This window comes from Macrobrachium rosenbergii, chromosome 18 (genome assembly GCF_040412425.1).
Source record: "Macrobrachium rosenbergii isolate ZJJX-2024 chromosome 18, ASM4041242v1, whole genome shotgun sequence".
Lineage (NCBI taxonomy): Eukaryota > Metazoa > Arthropoda > Malacostraca > Decapoda > Palaemonidae > Macrobrachium > Macrobrachium rosenbergii.
In genome coordinates this window covers 22853275-22877379 of record NC_089758.1, presented here as the reverse complement: position 1 = coordinate 22877379, position 24105 = coordinate 22853275, and the positions used below count along the sequence as shown (strand labels likewise).

At 34.9% G+C, this 24105-nt stretch overlaps 1 protein-coding gene across 1 annotated transcript; it reads left to right on the top strand.

The window, feature by feature from the left end:
* The first annotated feature begins 1700 nt into the window (after window positions 1-1700).
* Window positions 1701-24060, top strand: Atac2 (Ada2a-containing complex component 2). Its single transcript, XM_067120513.1, has 13 exons — window positions 1701-1794; window positions 4188-4245; window positions 4499-4725; window positions 6393-6530; window positions 7755-7965; window positions 9956-10114; window positions 13212-13420; window positions 15583-15699; window positions 17358-17514; window positions 18951-19063; window positions 20038-20243; window positions 22300-22481; window positions 23348-24060. Exons 2-13 carry the CDS (start codon window positions 4237-4239, stop codon window positions 23519-23521), a joined length of 1902 nt encoding a protein of 633 aa, XP_066976614.1. The 5' UTR covers window positions 1701-1794; window positions 4188-4236; the 3' UTR covers window positions 23522-24060.
* The last annotated feature ends 45 nt before the right edge of the window (window positions 24061-24105 follow it).

The following is a 24105-nucleotide window of genomic DNA, read 5'->3' as shown; positions in this document are numbered from 1 at the left end:
GGGGAAATGAGGATGTGACAAGGCTGACGTGACAGCCCTAATAATTATCAGGTTTAACTACTTAGACAATATTTACAAAAATAGAGACAGAGCTGTGAAGAGAAGCAAAGAGGAGAAAGAACGAAGAAGCCCTGAGCCTGTTTAACAACGTTCTAAGCAAGAATGGATAATCCCCTCATACAAATGGAGAAGCTGTTCAGAACCTGATTTATATGATTCAGTGTTAATTATCCTGTTATGTTTTTCTGTTTATTCTTTTCATTTTCACATGCTTTCGTGAGATATTGTTTGAATCGGTTAAACTCGTGTGTCCATCATTATTTTTTTTCATTTGGGTTCTCTAATTTGTATGAGTGTTTAGCCGTCTGCTTTATTTTCCATTTTTAACTACCTTCACTACTGTCAACTCTCCATGAAGTTTGATGAACTGTCACGTGGAGAATTTTCACTGATAATTGCGTGAAGCAAATGTAGATACTTTTAGCTGAATCGGAAACTAAAACACCAAAAATGATTGAAAATGGGGTTTATAGGAAGATAAAAGAAGCGAAATATCACTAATTCAACTTACCTCTGAAGGAGAGAGGTAACTTCTCTTAAAACAAAAACAGTAAATGGGAAGTTGCAATACATGAATGACGTCTTTACAAAAAATAAATATATACCGAAAATGAGTTGTAGAAATAAAAATGGAGAATTGTGGAAGATAATTATCAACTTAATGCTTTAGGACATATTTTTCCTTAATGAGATAAGATGTTAATTATGTCTACTCTCTTCCATCTTGTACATTGTCTACCTGAATTCCCATCTGGGATGGATCATGACGTAAGCCCTTTTTCCCATGATCTTGTGGGTTTTCGCAAACATCTCATCTTTTGTGATATCATTTTATTTAACATCAGGTCTTTCAGTGATTTCCAGGAAAGGGAGTTGGTGAATGAATGGGAGAAAATTAAATATATGACTGAGGAAGATGAAGGAAATTTCAAAATCAGAAATGAAAGACAGAACAAAGTCTGACCACATAGATCATTAGAACAGAGCCTGAGTACGGACATGAATTTCAAGAAATAAAAAATATATTAGATTCAAAGGACATTATTGCACCACCGACATTGTTTAGAGCTCGACCTAATACCTACCGTTGTACATTAATAGCAAACACATGAAAGCACACACGATCTTCTGTGCAAGTGTTTGGAAAGTGTCTTTAGTTATTTTTTTGGTCAGCATGAAAGATGAAATAAATGCTTCAAGTATAGAAACCTGACCAGAAGACGGGTGAAGCCAAAGGAAAATTACGTTTATTGTGAATAATATATTGACAAAAATTCATGTCACTTATCGAGAAACGGATAATACAGAGTTAGAAAACTCAAAACTCACAACTGAATAAGAATTACATAAAAGGAAAGAATGTAATTTGACAACGGCTCTCCGCCGGTGGAAGTGGGTTGCCGTTACAGCGACATTTCCTACTACTAATTCCGCACGTGTGCCATTGTTTTTAAGGTGTGTTTTCTCTAATTGAATTGTATAGTACGAAATGTATTGGCATTTATAAGTACTTAAACTTATACAGTTGTTTTTATAGCTACTAATTATTTTATTATAAGTTTTTTTTTAGTCTGTGTATTGCTCTTCTGCAAAAATGTTAGTCTATTTGAATGGTCATGAATATACTATCTATATAGAACGTTTCCAACTGAATGTTATTTGCTGCCAGTTTGTTTTGATCTCATTTCTGAACGATAACCTAGTGACCGTTTAGTGGCTAACACAATTTTTCAGGTATCATTAATTGCGCTTGTTAAATCAGATAAAACCTTGTATCCATGATATGACAAATTAATAACTGAGCGTACGAACTTTACGTAATATTTGTTTCTGATTGCTGTTACGGTAAACTACTAGGCTTGGCTATCCCGAGCTAAAGTTTGTTATTGGTAACTGCGTGAGGCAATTGTTTAAATCATATATAGCCTTGAGGGTAAACGGTATTAAGAAGACAAAATTAACTTTTCTCAAAAAGTTAGGTAAAACTGAAGACTACTATTGCGCCAGTCTGGGTTTATTAGCTTTAGGTCTAATACCAGATTAACCAATGTGCAGTACACCTAACCTGTGACCTCCGTGTTTATACCAACCCCATCAGGATGAATGCAAAAACCCGAACAAAAGATGATGAGGTAGATCTAAGCCGGCATTCCGCGGCGAGCCCCCCCATCCCCTCCATAGCTAATACGGCAAATTTGTAACTAGTAACACCCTTAGATCTACCCAAAGGTCAATTACAGTTTAGTTACAGCAGGCCGACAAAATATTACTTTAAATTCTTGTAAAGCAATTAAAATAACATAGGAAAACGTCAATTGCCATAGTCTAGCTCAGAACTATGGCTTAGAATTACCGACGATGAGTATCATTAGAAAACACAAAAGACATAAATATTTAAAAAGGCAGTAAGTGTCCCGGTCAGCAACTGGCAGGAACCAGGCCACTGTAGTAGGCCAGTCTTCAGTTTTACTACAAAAATTAATGGCAATACATGAGTTAGTGTGTGGCTTGGTTCCTGCCAGTATCTCAGTTACCGCCTTTATTAGGGTTTGCCCCAGTTAGGTCAGGCTTGTCGCCTAAGTGAGGTTAACTAAACTCGTTGTAGGAAAGGTTAGGTATTTTGAGGAACCTGTCCCAAATTAACTCATCTAAACTCAAGTTTTACCAAATTAACTTTTTGCCAAGAAAATTACACATACTCTAGGCTACCCTTGCCTGTAGCCTAGGGCCTATACTGAATACAGTAAGTTCTTCTGTCACAGGTAACAGCAGATGGCTGCCAAGGTGAATGATCACAAGTGAATATACCATCACATTGTTGAGAGTAAACACAGAGTGCCTTGCCTACCAAGTAATGCAATTTAATCATCTTTAGGATACAGAATGTAGGCAAAGCTAGGCTATGGTAGGTCAAGAGGAGTAGGTAGAGTACAGTATTGTTTCCTTGGTGAAGTCAGGTGACATTGCATTTCTGGTGTGGTCACTTATGGTCCTCATTGTCTACCCTGACATTTATTCTTTGCATGATTTTTTATACAGACTAGGCCTAGCCTAATTAGCATATTTTCACTTTAGCTTATGTTTGTGTCTTGTTCATAACAAATACTGTATACCCAAGCAACCCAGTGTAGGAAACCAACAATACCCAGCATATGAGGATTTGTGGTAATGTGGAAAATAAAAATTGCATAGCCAAAGCACATTAGGCTATGCTCAGTCAGCTTACTTGACATATTTGGCAATACCTGAATTTGATAAAAAAAGAATTGTGAAATTTTTAACAGCCAGCAAAGACATTCCAATGAGGCATAAACACAGAATGTCTTTTTTTCATGTTTCAACTTTTTATAAAGAACATTGTCATTAGGTGGGTGTAGGGAGCTACCTCCATGAGAAATATGCCTAATATTTGTAATGGGCAAGCTTACCTTGATTTTAGAGGTCAAAAGATGGAGTTCCTTCTTCACTCTTCCTTGCTAGGAAGGTTCAGTTCCCTTGCTGGAATAGTAAGAGATACTGAAAGCCATTTGCAGTGTCCATTTGGCTGTCATTTATGTTACTTCCTGTCTTTACTCTTAATTTGTTCCATTTGCTCTTCTCCCACTTCACTGTCCAGCTTCAGATATTCTCTGCTCAAATATTTGCTTTGATTGAGGAGAAATCTGTCAGCATAGCCCCTAGGAAAATCCAGGAAATTTACTCTAGTTGAACTTAATGATGTACACCATATTATAGCAAGTGTTGGGGTGGGGGGGGGCCAGTTATCTTTAAGATACCCACCTGACAGGAGAGTGAAGATTTTTTCCTCTTCTCAACACTCCTTTCTTAGCTAATACTGCATTGTAATAATAAGATAAATGATGTCTGAGTTTTGTATACCAGAAATATGAAAATACATATATAGTGGAATTATGAACTATTTGTTTGACTTAAAATATAAAATAGTGTATTTTTACAGTTTTGGTGATTAATGGTTTTTGGCAATAAGAAACAGGTGTTCCTTTTTAAAGATACCTTCTGTAATATATGAATTGCTGGTATGTAGTTTATGATGGAGTGAATATGTAATGAAATAGCATAAATTTAGCACTTTACATCCAGTTAATTTCATAACACTTCTTTTTCAGATTATGAGCAGTCAGTATTTTGTCTGAGAAATATCTACTCCTAGTTAGAATGTCTAATGTAAGTATTAATTATTGTACAACAGTATATTGGACTTTTTGAAGGTCGTAATTGTTTTTTTTTATATTCAGTCTATTAAATTCTCCCAATTATGATAATCTATTTTTGCTTCAGGTATAGCAGACTGCATCTTACAAATTTGCCGCATTTGTTTGCTCACTCATTTTCATTCAACTGTTATTCTTTTGCAGCTGGCATTTTATATCTTGGATTTGTGTTGAACTGTATCATTTTTGTTAATGTCATTTTCCAGTTTGCACCAAACTTGAGTAGAGGGCCATGCTTGTACTGTGAGGGTATGGCAGAATCTGGTCCTGAGGAGCTGTTACGCTGTGAACTGTGCCGAAATACTGTGCATGTCTGCTGCGTAAAATCTGGCATACCTGTTGGCAGACTCCTTGGAGACAATTTCTTCTTATTTACCTGTTCTGATTGTCAACCAGGTGGACAAGACAGTACTGTCCGTGCCCAGTTAAATACGTATGTATCGTATTGTTGTTTATTGCAGTGTTTTATAATTGTATTGACAATAGGGATTAATTGCCTTACAACACTACCTTGTGTTGTATGATGTATTTTTTGGTTTTGTAATGATAAAAGGAGTGGTTAAGAAGAAATACACATTGAGGCTTGAAAAAAGCAGTTTTTATTTTTCTTGTGATTCAGTAAATATTAGATCAAATTACACCGCATTTCTCTAAAAATAAGATTAATTTTATTACAGCATATGATTATAATTCATGTCCATTTAAGTGCAATCTACTACTTTGCAAATGCAGCTTTTGCTGCTTAGGTGGATCAGACAAAGTCTGAAATCTGTTTAACCTGCTAATTCTAATCAGCCGTAATAGTGATGGCTAACTAGCGCATGAAGTAATCCAACCTAGAAGGGTCCCATCTCACTTACATTATCTACACATTTTGCCTAGTCTCCATCAAATTAAGGTATGATATTTTGCAAATGATCCTGCTCTTGTTAATTAATTTTTCTTTCCCGATGAGGATTGATGTAACTACCAGTCCTTACAGTGCCCTAAGGCCGATTAGTAAGTTGTGTAAAGACTGTGTCCATCCATAGCTTAAAAGCTATTAAATTTTGTCTTATATATATTTGTCTACACTACAAAGAAAATTTCCAAAAAGTACAAAAATAACAACCTATGTGACTTACAAAAGTGACAGTTCATCATTCAGGCAACATGTGCATCTGCATCAGTATCCCAAGTGGTGACATGATCTTTACATTTCTGCCAGTCCTATCTTGCTTCCATAAAATCTTCAGTGAAATATTTCCCCTGTAACTTAGGGGCCAGTAATACTATACAGTACTTGCACGTTCCATTGGCCATGATGATGTCAAAAATGCATGTTTGATTAAATCGAAGACCAACACCATAATTAAAAGTTAACAGAAACGCTCAAAACCCTTATGCATGTAAACTCTCCCAGAAGCTCTTGCAGAATTAAAGATTGTCATTACTGTTGAGAAGCCAGGAACGGTGCACATTAAGAAGCCACCCAGATAATTTCCTACACTTAGGAAATGATTGACTACCAGGAAATAAATGTTATAATGTTTAGGCCATGATTTTTCAGGAAGAAGGCAGAGTAAGTCACTAACTCTTGCTGGGCAGAAACTACATACTTTATGGAGACTTGTATTAATCATCTGTTGTATAGAACTCAAATTCAGTTGCTAGTAACCCAGTTACGATTCAGGATTCAAAGCCCGTGACCAGTAGAAATGGTCTGAGAACCACTTGTATTGGTAATAATTCAGTATACTGTATATTGATGAATTTGATGCATGTGATCTCACTTTAATCAGTTTGAATGTTGACATTTTTTCTGTCATAGGATCATTTATGGACTTAAAATCTGACCCCAGAAAATTTTTATATTTTGGAGGACAGATTAAAGCATTAGTGCCTTGTGTATAAAAAGTGTGATTAAGAAGAGTTTCCATGGAATCTCTCCTCAAAGACAGCAGTAGTTATGAATTCAGTCATTAATCATGAGCTTAAGCTCATCAAACAACTTTCAAGACTGATTACTGTGCTGTAATTGAAAATGTCGGTATGGTGAAAGTATAAATGCTTGATGCCGTTAGAATCAATTGAAAAATGACTTTAGCTTACCATTTTCAGGCCACAGTTGTTGCTGTTAGTTCTATATAATCTTCATATGACACAAGCTAATACTGCCAGAAGTGGTTTCTTTCATTGGAAAGTGCATATCTACCAGTTTATTAATCAACACTGGAAGGAGATATTTGGTCCAGAGAGGTAAGATCTTTATTGTTTTGAATCGGAAACATATTTCCATTGAAAGGAGAGTGTCGGATAGATACTGTACGTTGTATTTGTTTGAATGCAGAGTTTGAAGCATTTTTTGATTGAGACATTATGGTTGTACGACCACTCCCTTAGAATCCTGTGAAAAATGAGTTTTAGTCCTGCTATTGAGATGTTTTTTAAAAGTACTATAAAGTCAGCTATTTAGAGTTATTTAAAAGTAGAATTATAGTTCTTATCATGAGGGGTTTCTGTGAGGTATAAATACTATTGCAGTTGGTGATGATGTAAATTATTTGCTACTGTTCATAAACCATTGAATCTGCCTCACAAACAGATGCTAGTTTGTCTTTACCAAAGTTGGCAAATCCACTATCGCCCTATTTATTTATTTAATTAGTGAACAAATTTTATTTAGGTAGTTTTTTATCACAGACTTCTCAACAGAAAAGGAAAGACAAAATTATGCACACTGAAGTACATTTGGTGAAAAAAGACCTTAAATGTTAATTAGTGAATCAAAATTTGAACTAAAACTAAGTGTTTTACCTTGTATTGAACTTACTGTACCTTATACTGAATCCTGTATATATCACATACTGTACATATTTGTGAACCATCTGTTTTACAGTAAATAGGATGCCAAAGATCTGAATTTTATGTAAGAACAAAGATGTTACTCTAGTCCTAAATGTCTCCAGATTCATCACATTATTATTGTGATAATGAGAAAATATTTGGTTCTTTTTCATGAGCTGTCTTAAAATACTGTACTGCAGTGTATGTGTAGTTTTTAGCATTTGAAAACCCCCATTTACCAAATTAAAAAGACTGGGTAACCATCTGGAGGTTTCTAAATAATTTAATGATACTTCTCACCACCAAGAAATCAATCATTTTATTTTAGTAATATGTTGAGGAGGTTGTTATTTTCTCAAAAGGGAGTTTATTCTTTTATAGCATACCTTCTACAGAACAAGGTGCTCAAGTCTTGATTATCAGGTGATACAATGTGACTATCAGTGGAGCATGGGTATTGCATAAATTATACTTAATAATGACCATCATGAATTGAAAATCTTCAAGTACTCTCACTAATTTTAGAACAGAGGTAAATTATGATTTTCACTTATAACTGGTAACAGATGTAAGGTTATGATCTAATGTGGAGGTTTATTTACTTACTCATACATATATTTTTTAAAACATTCCCAGCCATAAAAAGAAGAAAAAGACTCTGCAAGCTTCGCTAAGTGGCCAGTTATCACACTATGGTCAATATTTTGTTAGTGGATACGAGACTCTGCATGATGGGGGTTGGTACAAACTTAGTATGGTATTACCTCCAGCTCAGCTCATCCAAATGTATACAGCAGAAAAATCAAGAGGTTTAACAGCGAAACAAATAAAAGAAGACATTTCTGAGGTAATGTACTACTGTATTGTAGTGTACTGTAATCTTTATCGTGTGGAAACCTTACAATACAAGTACTGGATACAATATGCACCAATCTCCTCTGCCAAGCCCATTATTTTTTATCAAGAACTGACAAAAAATTTACCCCTGCAGCGTTTGATGACACCAGTGTCATTTAAGAAACAAACCAGAAATTTATATGTAAAGTGTGCAGATCACTCGTTTTGCATATGCGGAATATCTTGACAGAGGCATTTAACTGAAAGTATAATGGTTCAGTAGATGAAAGAATTATTGAGTCTTGTAGGTGAGCAACTCCCTGCCACTTATGGAGCCCATTACACAATGGATTATTATGTCATTTGCAACTCCCCTTGGTAAGCATTGTATTATTGTGTCTTTTGATTAGTCAACACGATACTTTGGAATTCATTATTTCATTAAGGTAAGTTTCAGTTAGCTAGCTTGTGTCAGTATTTCTTGTGGGTATTACTTTTAGTGTATTAATTGTTCTGTTATAAGAACATTGCATTTCAATTGTATGCTACTATGTATTATAATGTTTTTGTACAATATGTTTTGTTATTTCCACTTTAGAAGTTGGCTTTACACCACTTTGCTTTCTCAAAGGCCACTGTGTACCCACTTTTACTAACCAAAGAAATCTGTAGAAGATTTTTGCTTTTATAAAATAGGCCGAAATTGAAAATTACAATCAGCATTTGTTTTGTATCAGGCTGTTTTACAGTGGCACCAGCAAGCTGCTTGCAAAGGAATTACACTCATCAATTTAGTCGACATCAAGCTGCTATGACTTTGAACTGTGTTTATGAGCATATGTCCTTTATCTCAATGTATTTTATTCATCTGTACCAAGATGAGTCTTTCGATATCAAAAAACCCTGAGAGAGCTTGTAAACTGAACATGTGGGGATTAAGTGTTGTGATCTTGGTGAATAAAGCAAAAGCAATGTTCTTGTGTTGAACATCTCATCACCTGTTATGCCTGTTGACAAACCTGCTACCAGCCATAGCTGCTCAACACTGGCCTTGCCCACGGGCCATCATGCCTGCTTACCTCTGTGCTTGCTGTTTCTGCTGTTCCTGTAATTCATCCAGCAGTTGTGGCCAGGCCCAGTAAGAAGTTGTAAATAGCTAGAGGAAAGGCAACTCTTTTTGATCCATGGCTCATAGTGCAGACACACCTTAGGTAATTGATATTTACATCAGTCTCTGCCGTAACCCTATCTATAGTGCTGCTCCCTTTCTAGTAACCAGTAATCCATGATCATTATCCCAGCTGTTGACATTCCTGTATCTGCAGACTTAGTGCTGTTACAGTTTTAGACAAACCACCTCTTGGTCCTAGTTATTGTTTGCTCTTTCCAGACTATTCAGCACCCATGACAGACCAGCACCTTTCCCACATGTTCATTGTTAGAGACTCCTTCTAAAGGCAGGGGGAGTGCCAGCTGTGATGCCTCCAAGTGCTGGAGTCATGGCTGTTATCATTCCAAATATGTGTCTTCCAGCCAAATTAGAGGAATGTTATCTTCAAGAATGCTCATAGCAACCTGGCCATACTCAAGTTCATCTTTTTCTTGGCATTCTTCTAAATTTTATATTCCATTCTAGTAAAAATGTGCTCTGCGTGATGTTTTAAAATATATAAGCTTATGGATATTTTATTAATATAAAAGCCGTAATGTTTCATGGTGTGCCTATTTCATGATACATAATCACCTCCTTACTCTCAGATTGCTACAGTTCCTTGCCAGACAGCAAACAGTTAAGAAAAAATATGAAGTTTCAAGGAGTAGCTCCTCTCTGTTTATCTTTTGGCAACACCACTAACTCTGTTTGCAGTTATCATAAATAGTCATAATCACTTGAACAAGAATTCAAGTTCAGGTTTATTCTCTGAAACATAGTGTGTCGAAGCCAAGTGTTTTTTGTATTGCGCACAGCATTGGTAACCATTTAATACAATATTTTTCAGATAACTGTGAAAGAAGAACCTTTTCCCGAGAGCAGTAGTCAAGATGACTCGTCACAGGGGTCCTGGTTTATGGAGAAAGATATTTTGAGGCCTCACAATCTTCCTCCTTTGAGTCTCTTCGATAGTGAAGAAGAAACCGAGGAGTCGTGTCCTGAAATTGTGAGTGAACTTCATAAGATTGTCGCTGTTTGTAATGTGCATGATTTGGGATGAATCTTACCTATTGTTAAAGATAGGTTATATCTCGGGCCGAGAGGCGAGGAGATATAAGCCATCTTTAACGGTAGGTAAGTGTTCAAATAATAAATTTAATTATGAAAATGTATATTTTTCTCTTGTTTTTTAAAGTGGCCTACATTATCTGTTTAGCATTCTTAAGACCATATGCTGCAATGTTTTCATCATATCAAATATTTGTATGTTGTTTTTCCCTTATAAACAAGATTGTTGCTGAGGTTTTTTCAGTCTCTTGTATAAAGTGCACTTTCTGCCTAGGTCTTTATCTATCCTCTTCACTAATTAATGTCTCCTAATCCCTTCTTGTAAAATGTACAAGCCATCAGAATTTTTGAGTTCACAATTTTTCAACTCCTGAACACCGCAAATCTCAGATGCTCCCACATTTGTGTTGTCATCTTACCAGTACATTCCACCAGCCCATAAATCTCGACATTTTGCAGTCACAGCTTTCAGAATCTCTTTTACTTTCTTTATAAGTGACCATCACACTAAACTTAAGCTTGAATTACTGACACTTTAGTAATTTAGTGTTGGGTTAATGGTAATAGTTGAAAACCCATTGCAGCCATTGCTGAGGGTAAATTGCTGTTGTTTTGGTAAATTATTTAGAACAGAAAAAAAATTGGAATTGTTTCCACTCTTTTTAACCTCTTAAGCGTCACCCACGTAATATGTTTACCACGATCTACTCGGTACCACCTTCAACGGGATATTACATTCAAGACTTTAAATGTACATGTCAAGCTGTTAGTCCCATAATAATATGTTTACTCATCTAGAAAGTTTAGGAACATCATTTGGTAACACTCTCAGCACACGTAAGCTGTAAATGGAAACGTATTTGCTGCCTGGCAACATTTTTCTGGTTGTCGCTTGATGCTAGAAAGCTGGTTTTATTTCATTACGCTTCGGGTGTTTATCAAGAGAAGTTGATTTTTTGCTTCTTTCACAATGAATGTCCTCAAGAGGAGTCATATTTCTTCAGGTGAGATCGATCAAATAATAGATGAGTCTGATATTGATGAGAGCTCTAGTTCTGAATCCTCTAGTGATGAGGATATTGAAGGAACAATATCCTCATCACTGGAGTGAAGATGACTTTTCATTGCCGAGTGACTGGACGACAAGAGGGAGAGAGAGAGAGATCCCTTTGCTTTTGTTGCTGATCCCGGCGTGAAATTTACGGTTGAGGATAAAGAGAACCCATTAGAATATTTTGAGAAATACTGTGATGATGAAATCATTGATTACCTCGTGAAAGAAACAAACAGATTTGCAAATCAGCTTCTAGATGAGAATGTAAAACATTTGTCACCACAATCACAAGTACACAGATGGTTTGACACTTGTGCAAGCGAAATGAGAGTCTTTATAGGTCTATTTATTTTACAAGGTATTGATTCTGAATGTGATAATTCATGCATAACATTTTTCATTCAGTATTGTGTAGTATTTTGCAAGAAAATAATAGTACAGTGAACCCCCCATATTCGCGGGGGATGCGTCCCACACACCCCCACAAATAGCTAAAATCTCGCGAATACTTAAAACCCCTCTAAAAACACTTAGAACTGCCCATTTTGATAGTTTAAACATAGATCATGGCTAGTTCAACTGGGATGCCCTATTATGTAAAGATCTATGAAAGTAAATCAGAAAACCTGTCATCCAAGGAACCTTTAGGAAGTAGAGTAATCCCAGAATGCATTTCTGCTTGTACTGAACCTACCAAGCACAGGTTCTATTTTGACAATTTTTTTTACTTCATATGACATAGTCTTAGATCTGAAAGGAAAGGAAATAAATGCCACTGGTACAATCAGATCAAACAGAACAAAGCACTGCCCATTGCGTACTGCAAAAGATATGAAAAAGAAGCCAAGGGGATCCTATGATTGTCGATCAGAAGGAAATGTTGAAATCGTTACGTGGAATGATAATGCTGTTGTTACTCTTTGCAGTAATTGTGAAGGTCTAAATCTCATTGGCTTGGCGAAACGTAGCAAAAAGGTGTTGGAAAAGTGAACATTGAACAACCTTTCATATTAAAAGCATATAATAAAGGCATGGGCGGTGTCGATTTGTTCGACAGATCTTTGTCAGATTTTTGCCCTGCAGTCAGAGGAAAGAAGTGATATTTTCCTCTTATTATTGCTGCTCTGAACACAGGGATGGTGTTTTGCTGGCGACTTTATGAAATCAGCACTGGAACTACAATTCCTAACAAAGAATATAGATGGACTATTGTTCAGATCCTTTTCAAAAGAGCAAAGTCTGAAAGGATGCATTCAAAAGCCCTAAGGTCAGGCCCAAAAGGAAGCAAAGCTCTCCCACCAAGGGAAGTAAGGACAGACAACACTAATCATCGTACTGAATCTCTGGTAACTTCAAGAAGGTGCATTGTGTGTAAGAAGAATGGGAAAATTCAGTGAGCAAAATGTAATGTTACTCTTCATCTGAAGTCATGCTGGCAAATATTTCACGAAAAATAGAATTTTGCTATGCACATACCCTTTTCTACTGTACAGTAATCCACAAACCCTTTATTATGTTCTTTTATGTTATGTATTTTTTATGTATTCTACATGAAGTGTTTCCTTTATTATTTACTCAGTACGGGAACTTTGCATTTTTGTTTATTCCCATTTGTTTACTTGCTTTCTTTGCATTAGTGCATGCTGTACAGCTGCGCTTGCACGCATGATTGTACATGTATGTGTTCATATATGATTGTAATTCAAAGAAATTTACTTTTTGCCATGCTTATATCAATAAAATGCTTTATAAAAAGCATTCAAATATATTAAATCTGAAATTTATTGTTTTCATTTATTCATTATACCCTGAAGTCCCATTGACTCCCTAGAGAGTCATACCTGTTCATTCCATGAAAATATAAATAATAAAAAAATCTAGCAACAGATAATCAAACATATCAAAAACACTTCATAGATTAAGTTTAATAAAGATCAAAGCTTAATAAAGCACACTGATATGATTCTTTTAATGTTTTCAGGTTTCTGTGAAAAAGGAAGGTGAATATAAAAGTTTTCAAGAGGATACTGACATGGAATTTATTGATATTGGCGCCGAGGAAGTTCATGTGTCAGGTTCACAGGAGAGTGAACCTACTTTTACCAAGACATCTTTGTTCACGAAGAACCCTGTTTTAGAGTCAAAAGAAGAGGACAGTAACAGTGATGTGAAATGGACAAGAGGTGAAAAGTGAGTTTGATTTTTTATAAATTTTAGTGGATTATACAGAAATGTCTGGTAAATGCTATTTCTCTCTCTCTCTCTCTCTCTCTCTCTCTCTCTCTCTCTCTCTCTCTCTCTCTCTCTCTCTCTCTCTCTCTCTCTCTCTCTCTCTCTCTCTCTCTTTCATTGAATTTTTCTATTATGAAAAGGTAAAATGAAAATTAATAGAGGGATTGTAAATGATAGCATTTCCATGTTAATTTTGATATTATTATCTGCTTATTTTAAGGATAAACAGTTTTGCAGCAGTATGACATGTTTACCTGATTCATTGAATGAAGATTATCATTGAGGCTGGAACACCACTTAAGCAACTATGAAAGCAGTTGAATGAAGGAACACTGGTCACATAGTACTAGAATGATAAAAAATGAGTAAAATAGTAAAGTATTCATCACAATGGTGGAGAACAAGTAGAAAGGCCAGGAGAAAAGTCCATTGAATGGTTGGAACACCTGGTGAACAGCCAGAAGAAACAACAAGATTAGTTCATCACTGAAAACAGAATGAGGGTGGCCATATTGGTAAAGTTCATGGTTATCAGAGGGACCCAGAAGCTCTATTTATCTAGTGTTTTTATTAGCTCTGTCCATCTAGTATTTCCATCTCTTGAGGTGAAATACCATGGTTTACAATGACTGGGAGAAAATTTCATAGAATAGTCTTTTTAACCAAAAAATGGTTTGTTCTCAGTCAATAGCACAGTCAATGGCCAGGTCAGTACAACAGTTGACTGGATAGCATATTCAGCCAAAAAGTATGAAAAGCTACACACTCCACAGAACAGAGCTGAGGCATGGTTAGGATGAGTATCCCAGATAATAAGAGCATAAAGGTTGGAACCCTGAAGGCGTGATGATTGTCAGAAGATTTTATAGTAAACTGAAGAGCAGAGTTACAAGTGTAAAAACTATTAATTCTGAAGTTCATGTTTAACCTGAAAGAGGAAGAACTTGGATCAGATAGTCTGTTAATCTTGAAAGGCATATTTTCCTAAGACTCATATTCTGCTATATGAGAGACAGGAGACTGGGGTGGCCCACACCTGATGCTAAAATTGACTAGTGCTGTGGTTCAAAATAATGTCACTGGAAATTCATTGAAACAGAAATAGTTTTCTGTGTAATTCACTGAATTTCTTGATGAAATGTATAGACTATTAAACTGTTCCAGTGCAATACTAGACTGTCCAGGGTGTTCAGATATTGTATATATATTCTTGGTGAGCATCAGTTCAATTTGTTACTCATTCCTTCACAGAGTTACCAGCATATTTTCCTCCAGTGCCTCAGGGCAAAAGAAAAGAAAAGGTTTTCCCATATTTAGTGTTCGTCGCACATCAGCAAGTACCCTGAGTAATCACGACGTGTTTATTTCCAGTACTGCATCTGTTTGACAGTATTAAATATAAAGCAGTCACAGTGCTTGGTTAAACTTGAGAAAAGGTGAAAGTGTAACTTCTATGTTTATTAGAAGTTAGTTTAATGAGGCTTATACTTCACAAAGGACTCACCTGAAGGATTTCTTTGTAAACAGGTGAAAATTGAAGCAAGAACAATTATTAAGAAGTTGGACACCTACACTGGCATAGACCAAATGGAGCTGAAAACATGTTAAAGGCAGAAAACTGTGCAGCCTGTGTTGATTGGGCTGTGCAAAAGAAGACCTTTAGTATCACTTATGTTGTGCCCAGCAAGACTTTATGTAAATGGTACCCTCCAGTAAGGCATGCATAAAATTGAAAGAAAAGTCAGATGTAGGCAAGGGTGACTGAGATTGTAGACCAAAGTGAAATATTCACTGAAATAAGAGATGGCTGTTCTTACCACGGTGAGGAAGCTTCTTGCACTGCGGCATCCTCCTTGGTTATATATGAATGAGGTTGCCATCTATGAAGTAAAGTGAAAGATGAAGTAAGAAACCTTACCTGAATACATAAGTAGTTTATACTGCATTAGATTTTTGTTTAATTTCATTATTTTCTGCAGTAGAACCAAAATCCATAATCCTTATAGCCATGATATATTAGTAAAATAGTTGTTACACTGCATTTGTTTTAAAGAAAAATGTTCTATAATAAAAGATTTTTAAGTTATTTAATATCTTGAAGAACTTTTATTGTGTTTCAGTATACGTCCTTTAAGTGGTTACGAAGAAAAGAAATTAGTGAGAGAACTCAAACGACTTCAAGAAGCGGGACCACTTCCGGCAAAACTGCACAGATTGCTTCGTAAGCTAATAGTAAGGCAAGTATCTTAATTATGTTTATATCCTAACACATTTTAGGCTGAGTTTTGAAAGCTCTCAAAATGTTTTGATTGTATTATATCTTAACTCTCGCTTTACATTTTTATTTTTGTGAAGGAAAATACACCAAATGAAGTTAGGCTGAGCAACCTATATTTTGCTGAGATAAAGTGATACACCGTACTGTAGTGTCCAGTAATCAAACAAGTACAGCAGTGTAAATAATTAAACATGTAAACAAAGATTTATCAAGGGACTGCTGTGCATCTTTTAAGATAATTTTTCAAATTAAGTTAATGTTTTATCTTGAACACATGACAATAGCCCTTGTAATGTGCAAAGATTACACGTATCCCCAAGACACTAATGAATGGCAGCTATATTTTTTGCTGAATTATTTTGTCAGCCTACCCTGCTAGCTTATTATTTACCACCTTATACAACTTTTTTGGATGGTTAATTACTGGTATTTATATGATGAGTACTTATATTTTTGCTATATTGCCATGAGAAGTATTAAAATCAATAACTAATGCTTTTAAAAACTATAAAAATTAATAGTGTATTATATATAAGACTATATTCTGTAACAAAATACTGTACTTCCAGATCTCATCACTATGTATGAATATGAAATAACTGAGTATGAGAGGTTACTGTATTGTTAAATTGGGCCATGGAGTGATTTGTACAACATCAGCATAAAATAATTAAGCCTGCTCTTTCTTGCTACTATAATTTTGTTGACAAGAATCAGGTTGCAGTTTTGTTTCTGTTCTTAATGTGTGTCCAGTATTGCTTTTTATAATAAAAAGAATTCAAAGTCCTGGTTATGAATGGTTAAAACACTTCTTTGTGGTCGGTTGTCATGTTTTTAATGTTTTATAATTGACATCCCCTGAAGTCTAGAATTACCAGTTATCAACTGACAACATTTTAACTTGGAAGTTAATTATACTGTATTGGTGGGTCATTGCTCGCAATTAGATTTCTGCAATCTCTTTTTTTCATTCCAGCCTCATTTTGTGTTCTTTTATGTACTTTCAGAACAGTAGCTGTTCTTGACTTAGGACATACGGAGGATGAAATATAAAAACACTGTATCATGCTTCTTAATTATGTATAGAAGGATCCACAGTAGTATACTTAAATACCAAGAAGAAATGTATTTATAAAAATATGTACGAAGCGTATAGCTCTCACCTAACCTTCTGTGGACTTGATGACTAAACTAAAATAAGACATACAACAGTGGTGAAGAAAGAATAAAATATAAGCAGAATTAAACTGATAAACAAGGTTAACCTTGTTTTAACTTTGTTAATCAGTTTCATTTCATTTATATTTTGTTCTATCTGTACCATTTTTCTATGTCTCATTTTAGTGATCAAGTCCACAGAAGGATGAAAGGAAGTTATAAGCTATGTATACATTGTTACAAATGCATTTTTTCTTAATATTCAAGTATATTATTGTGGATCTTTCTATACATATGAAGGATATAAGAGGGTTTCTGTACTCTTCATGTATTTCATAATATACATTATTGGCACTGACTTGCAGTGATATGAAATGTACTTGCATAGGGATAACAATTACAATGTTTCATTGCCAAGATATAGTAATTTGTAGTGTGATATAATAATTTTATTTTCAGAAAGTCTAAACATGAACATGGTGTACCTCAATTTGATCTGGATGCTGAAACTAGGTTTTACAAAGCACATGGCAGACTTCAAACACGTCCAGAAAGACTAAAGTCCAGGATACCCCAGGAACCAGATGACAGCGTTAGAGTTCTAGATCGATTTCAGGTACAAGTGATGTTACTCCTATTATATAGCCACTGAAAACTGTTTATGGTGTAGAACAGTTGCACATGCCATGTAAAAGTTTTTAAAGAACTCTACAAATTGTTTGTGTGCAGTGCTTTTGCATCATTAGGAATTCAACACAAAACCATTACTTTATATTATTTTAACCTGCTTTAGCATCTGGAGGCTAACATAACTTAAGAAATTATATTTGCTTCTGTGCAAATCCATTAATTTACATTAGACTAATCTACAGTGATAGTAATTACCAGATGCTACCACAGATTAAACTAAAATAAAGTGTAGTAGTTGGTTTGTATTTGAAAAAATTCATTGTATTTTCAGATATATGCTTTTATAATTCCTGAGTTTTGTGCTTGTTCAGAAAAATTATTCTTGCTGATGCTTCATAAAGGGAATTAGAAAAATAGCCACATCATAATACAGTTTATCATGTGCTACTTCTTTTATGGTTAATTTTTAAACTGAAACTTCTCATTGTATTAAAAAATGCTGTTTGATAAATTTAAAACTTTTAACACTTTAATTACTCAAGAAAGCAACATTTACACATCTCTGAGACAAGTTGCCACTGTAATAAATATCAAAATAATCAGAACCTGATTTTAAACCTGATAAATGGCTTAGTGAATGAATGGTCATCTCATTCAGCTTTTGATGGTGGGAGCTTTGTAATTAATCATTTCCTTATGAGAAATTTTAGGAAACAAATTTTAGTAAGAAAAATTGTGCACTAATTGGCCTTTTCAGGATTAAACTTTACATCAGTGCTAGAGAGTCATGAGCCCCTAACTCCCAGTGCTTTCTGCTTACCCTGTTCTTCTGTGTCTAGGGCTTTTTAAATTCCTTATTTATTAAGAAATTCTAGCTTTACAAAGTCAAAAAGAGTCTTAACTGATTATTCTTTAGGCTGTCAGTAAAACAGTTAATGTGTAGCATAGGATTTTGGTAATTTACATTCTGTATGGAAAAACTTATTTATATTTGTATCAAAATATACCATCATACGAATTGGAAAAGTTTGTTTATTATTTATGATTGAGAGTTATCTGATGTACCATGCTCCACTTACACTATGCATACTAGACAGTTTCTGATGCTATGCTTAGTAGACAGTTTCTGTATGTGATTTTCAATTTCTTGATATTGTGTTGCTGGGTAGGTGCTGTATATGTACAGTACATATGTGATATTACTTTGATACTGTATTGTCCATGTTTTATTTCTTTACTTTTTGTGCTGTCTCCTCCCCTGTAACCCACTATCAAAAGTAGCTGAGTAAAATGAATTTTGTAATGGCTGGCCATGCTATGACTAAAATTAGAAAGGCATGCAGTATATAAAGCAATGGTTTCCATCAGTAGAAGGTGATTTTTTTCAAAGTTTTCATTTTTACCTACTGTATTTCTTTTCAGATATCTGCCAAAGAAGATTGTAGTTTGGAGGAAAAGAATGTAAGCTTTTTAACAAAACTTATTGGCTCAGGAGACGAACCACCTTCTCTCATTCACAGTCCCTACACTCTTAGGTAATTACATCACTTCTGTAGATTAGCAGTTACATTTGGCTACTGTATATTTCCATGTACTAGTTAACTACTGTAATCAGAGTAACATGATTATATATCTTTTTCAGATCTTGTATGGACAGGTTTTCCTCTTTAGCTGATGTATTATTTCAGTAATTCTTTTACACTCAGATAGGATTACATGAACTTCTGAGGGTGCTGTAGGCAGATGTATACCTATTAGTATACATACATCTGTTACCTTCTGTATTTAATGGACAGATTGTTTTGAAGGCTTTAAAAGTGAGTTAGTGAATACCATGTGAGAGTGTTGTTCTGTAGTTCACTTAATGAAAGTTGACAAGATCCATTTTATTTATAATGCTAGTAAATTATAGGGACTCAAGGATTCATGTCAAAATCCTGTTGTGTATGTTGTGGCTCCTTTCAGTTTTGTTTGATTTACATGCTACAGTTATGTTTTGATGTGAAAAATTATATTTGTGGAGAAATTTAAGCGTAGTACTTACTGATACTGATACTGTCTCGTCAGCTGATTTGGCTAATTATTGAAGAATTCTTCAGAATGAAGTATACTGTAGTACAGTCTTAATGGTAAAAAGGAATCAGGTCATGACCACAGTAAAGCCTTTTTCAGCTACTGATCAGTCTTTGTAAATAAAGCAGATTTGATTCAGAAAAGTGATAAAACAGTCGCTGCAACTATGGCTCCATCTGTCATTAGGTACTAGTCATGGTGTACTGTATGCCCAAGGTAAAGGAATCTTTAATATAAAAAGCCATCTGCAAAAAAAATGGAAGAAGTGACATAAGCCACACTTTCTAGAAATTTATCATATTCACTTTTGTCATTTAATCTTTTCATACCAGTATAATTCATTGCTTTAATTTCATGAATTATTTCTTAGTGGTAAGAATAAGTGTTCAGTCTAGCAAATGAAATGAAATACTGATCTTTCTTATGTTTGTTTCAGGGACCTGAAACCGTATATTATGAGAGATTATGAATCTGAACCTCTCAAACTTCGACTATTGCAGGAGATTATTAAGTATCCAAATCGGAATGATGAAAACTGGTCACCGCCTCCTCGATACCCAGTAGACTACTGTTATGTGACACCGAAACATATCCCAGCTATGAATCAGATGGCACGACATTTCTTTTGGCCAGGCATCGATTGTAAGTTTTAGATTTTGGACAAAGCATTTGTACAAATTTTATATGAATGACAGCTAAGAGGGTCTAGATATGTTGATTCATGTGTACTAGTAAATAATCTGTGTTTATAGGGATTGTAGATTCTGGTCTTGTCAATGATATGAGATATAAAAGGTGTCTTGTGATATTTACAAATGCCTGAACACCTTGTTACTATTTTTGATTCAATATTTTCACCAGACCAGAGTTAACATTCTTAACATATAGAGCTGGAAAACACCTTGTTACAGCAGAGACTGAGTAGCTACTAATGAGATCAGTAACCAAATGATAGGTAAAACCTCCAATGCCAGGGAAATTTTCCTGTCTCTTATGAAAAGCATTCCCTTCTTGATTCTTCTTCATCAGCAGCTGATCCGTATGTAGTTTGCATATGCAATTATTATGCCCTGTCTTCTGCTTCATTCACGTGATTTTTCTCAAATCAGATCTGGTATTTGAGTAATTTCCTTTTGGTTGAGTATTGTTCTAAAGGTATCCCCTCAGTTATTATAACACTGTTTCCATTTAATTGTTATTTGTTATAGGGTTGTGGTAAGATAAGGTAAGGTAGCAATATTTGTGTAAACTCAAGTTTTCGTTCTCATCAGCATGTTCTAGTCGCATTACCCAGGATGAATGTGGCTCTATTATAGACCACTGAAGCATCTCACTTTTTTCTTTTTCATTTTATGCCTCTTCACAATTATGATCTCTTGAACACATATGGTGATTCAGGGAGACAAGCAAAGAGAATGATAACAGGTCAGACAGGTCTTATGGTGAATGTTACAAATACCTACACTACTACCAGAATGAGAAAAAAATTAAGAATAAGAAGTTCAAAGTTTCTATACAAAGAACACAATCCTCTCCCTCTTTTTTTTTTATCATCATCTGAAGGTCAGAAAAAAGAAAAGAATACAATGCTGACCTGCTCTTCAAAGAGAGGGGTTTCATGAGCTACAGGATGTACACTCAAGACCTTCCATGAATCCCTTCACCTTAAGGGCTTGTGATGGTAATAGTGGCTGTTTCAGTACCGGCCCACCCCTGGTAAAGGTTTGGTACATCTACTTGTTATATCTCCTGGAGAATCCCCAGACATGGTCCTAGCTCTTGCTTTAGCTCCACTTCAGTTAGTTTCATTGCATTCCTTGATGATTAACATTTTCTGCTCGGTGATCTAGCATTCCACAAAATTGAGCATCGTTTTGCTGGTAGCTGCAGGTAGATTTTCCAGACTGGATATACCACTTGAAGTTGTCCATCTCTCGAGGTTGGTATCATATTCCCCTCCTCCCCCTTCTTTCTTCATTTTCTTTTAGGGTGAGATGGATTTCTCCAAAGATCAACACTCAAGAATGCTATGCTTTAAAGGATAGGATCTTGTTATTATTATTATTATTATTATTATTATTATTATTATTATTATTATTATTATTATTATTATTATTATTGTTGTTGTTGAGAGGTCACTTTTTCACATTTCTAGACTGAAAGGGCTCTCATGAAGGATTTGTTGTTGCCAGTATATAGAAAAAGATTATAGGGCCGGGAAAAATTAAACCATCTTTACAAAAATTAAAAATTAGTGTGAGATGTTTGATGTATCAGTTTTGCAAAAACTATTAACGGGTAAGCAATATAGATTATTCCTAGTCAGATGGAAGTGTCAGCTCCCTCCTAAAGAGCAGTGGGCATCATTAAAAATGACAGGTGAACACACAAACTTTCAAAGCACTCTTGCACATTCCATGGAATCAGACTTATTCTTCCACCAACATGCCCCCAGACTCCTTTAATAAGTACACATATCTAGGCCAAAGCTGGGATGAGAAGGTGTGTTAGGACAAGTGAGATAAAGGACTCCTCCTCGTGGTTGATATCTTGCCCACTTTAGTGGTAGCTTTGCTCTTTACATATAGGTAGTTCATCTCATTTTACTGTCATTCACTGGTTTTAAGGGTGTGAATGACCGTAATAGAATTGCATGAATGAAATAGTTGCTATATTTTATATCGTTTTTCTTTAACAGTGTCTGAAGTTCTTCAATATCCAGATCACACTTGTGTAGTGCTCTACCGTCAACTAGTCATTGGATTTGGTATATTAGTGCCTGACACAAACTTCAATACAGCATACCTGTCCTTCCTTTTAGTTCATCCCGAGTGGCAGAGAGCTGGCATTGCTACTTTTGTATTGTACCATCTTATACAGGCAAGTAAAAAAAAATATTGTCTCCTCACTACTATGTATTTTATGTTTTTGTGTTTCATAAAAAATTTTTCCTTGAAACCTAGTAAGCCATTCTATATTTTGTGGGTATTTTTTTTATTCATAGTAGCACTCTTTCATATGGAAAAAAAATCGATAGGTAATTAATATGTTAAGCAAGGTAAAAGGAATATAAAATACAAACAAACTTAACATATAAACAAAAGTATACAAATGAGAAAATGAAAAACAGCCAGTGAGTAATTGAAAAGCAAATTATGGGCCCTCTAGGCTCTCATGGGGCTTAGCCAAAGAATAATTTTGAAATGAGGTGAAAGTCAGTATGATATGAAAAAGGTTATTGTATTGCTAAGGTAGCCATGTGAAAAATATTTCAAGCACCAAAAAACCACTGATAGTGAGACATTTGTTTTCCTTCAGTATATATAGAAATAAATACAAAAATTCTGAGATAGTATAGTAATTAGTTTATATATAATAGCTAAGAATTCCTATGCATAATGATGTTTAAAACAGTGTGGGTGGTGGCAAGTTTTAAATGGTGTTATTAATTCAAAACTTTCAGCGCTGCCTTTTTTTGTAAATGTTCTGAATACAGTACTAACCCTTTACTTTCATTGTGCTTGTGTATTAATCTCATAGAGGTACAGTACTGATTACCACTAAATTTTCAGCTTTTATGATGCAGAAAGTCAGCTTTCAAAATACTGAAACCCAGTGGCAGTTTTTCTGTGTCTGGACACTATGACTGCAGTGAGAAATCCTATGTATTAATAGGTAGAAATAAGGTATATACTAATTAGCATATGCTAATTGAAAGTAAAGTAATTATTATGTTCTGTTTTCAGACATGTATGGGGAAGGACATAACTCTTCATGTGTCTGCTGCAAACCCAGCATTAATTCTGTATCAGAAGTTTGGCTTCAAAGTCGAAGAGTTCTTGTTAGATTTTTATGATAAATATCTACCTGAGGATAGTAATGACTGTAAGCATGCCATGTTTTTACGTTTAAGTAGATAGTGTGTTGTAATATATTAATGCTTACATATGTAATACAGTATTATGAGATCACTATGCAGTGTGAAAATTTCCTATTTCAACAATGTAGTAAAAGCAAAGACGGCATTTGGTCTACTTGTGACAAAATAGTTTTGTGAAGTACAGAATTATCAGACATTACAATGTTTCCAGTCATTATTCATCTATGTGATGGTGTATTATCCTTAGGTTTGTTATTTGTTTTTACAATACACTGTATACTGCAAGTCAGTCATGTATGTGGGTTTTTCATTACAGCAGAAAACTAATGTTTTAAAAAACCCACAATTTTGCAGACCATAAATTTCTTCCTTCTAGTCATAATTTGAAAATTTCATATGGCCCTTTAGAATGTTAAATTTAGATAACTTCTTCTGAAAAACATTGAGCCACTAGGAGCACTCATGCTTGTATCTATCTTGAAACAGATAACTGCTCTGGAAATTCTGCCAACACTGTTTACCTTATCTTGAATGTTACTTTCAACATCATACTCTTTTGTTAATAAATATCAAAACTAGTGTCTGATTTCTTATTTTACCTGTTGTGTATTTGGATGAATTTCG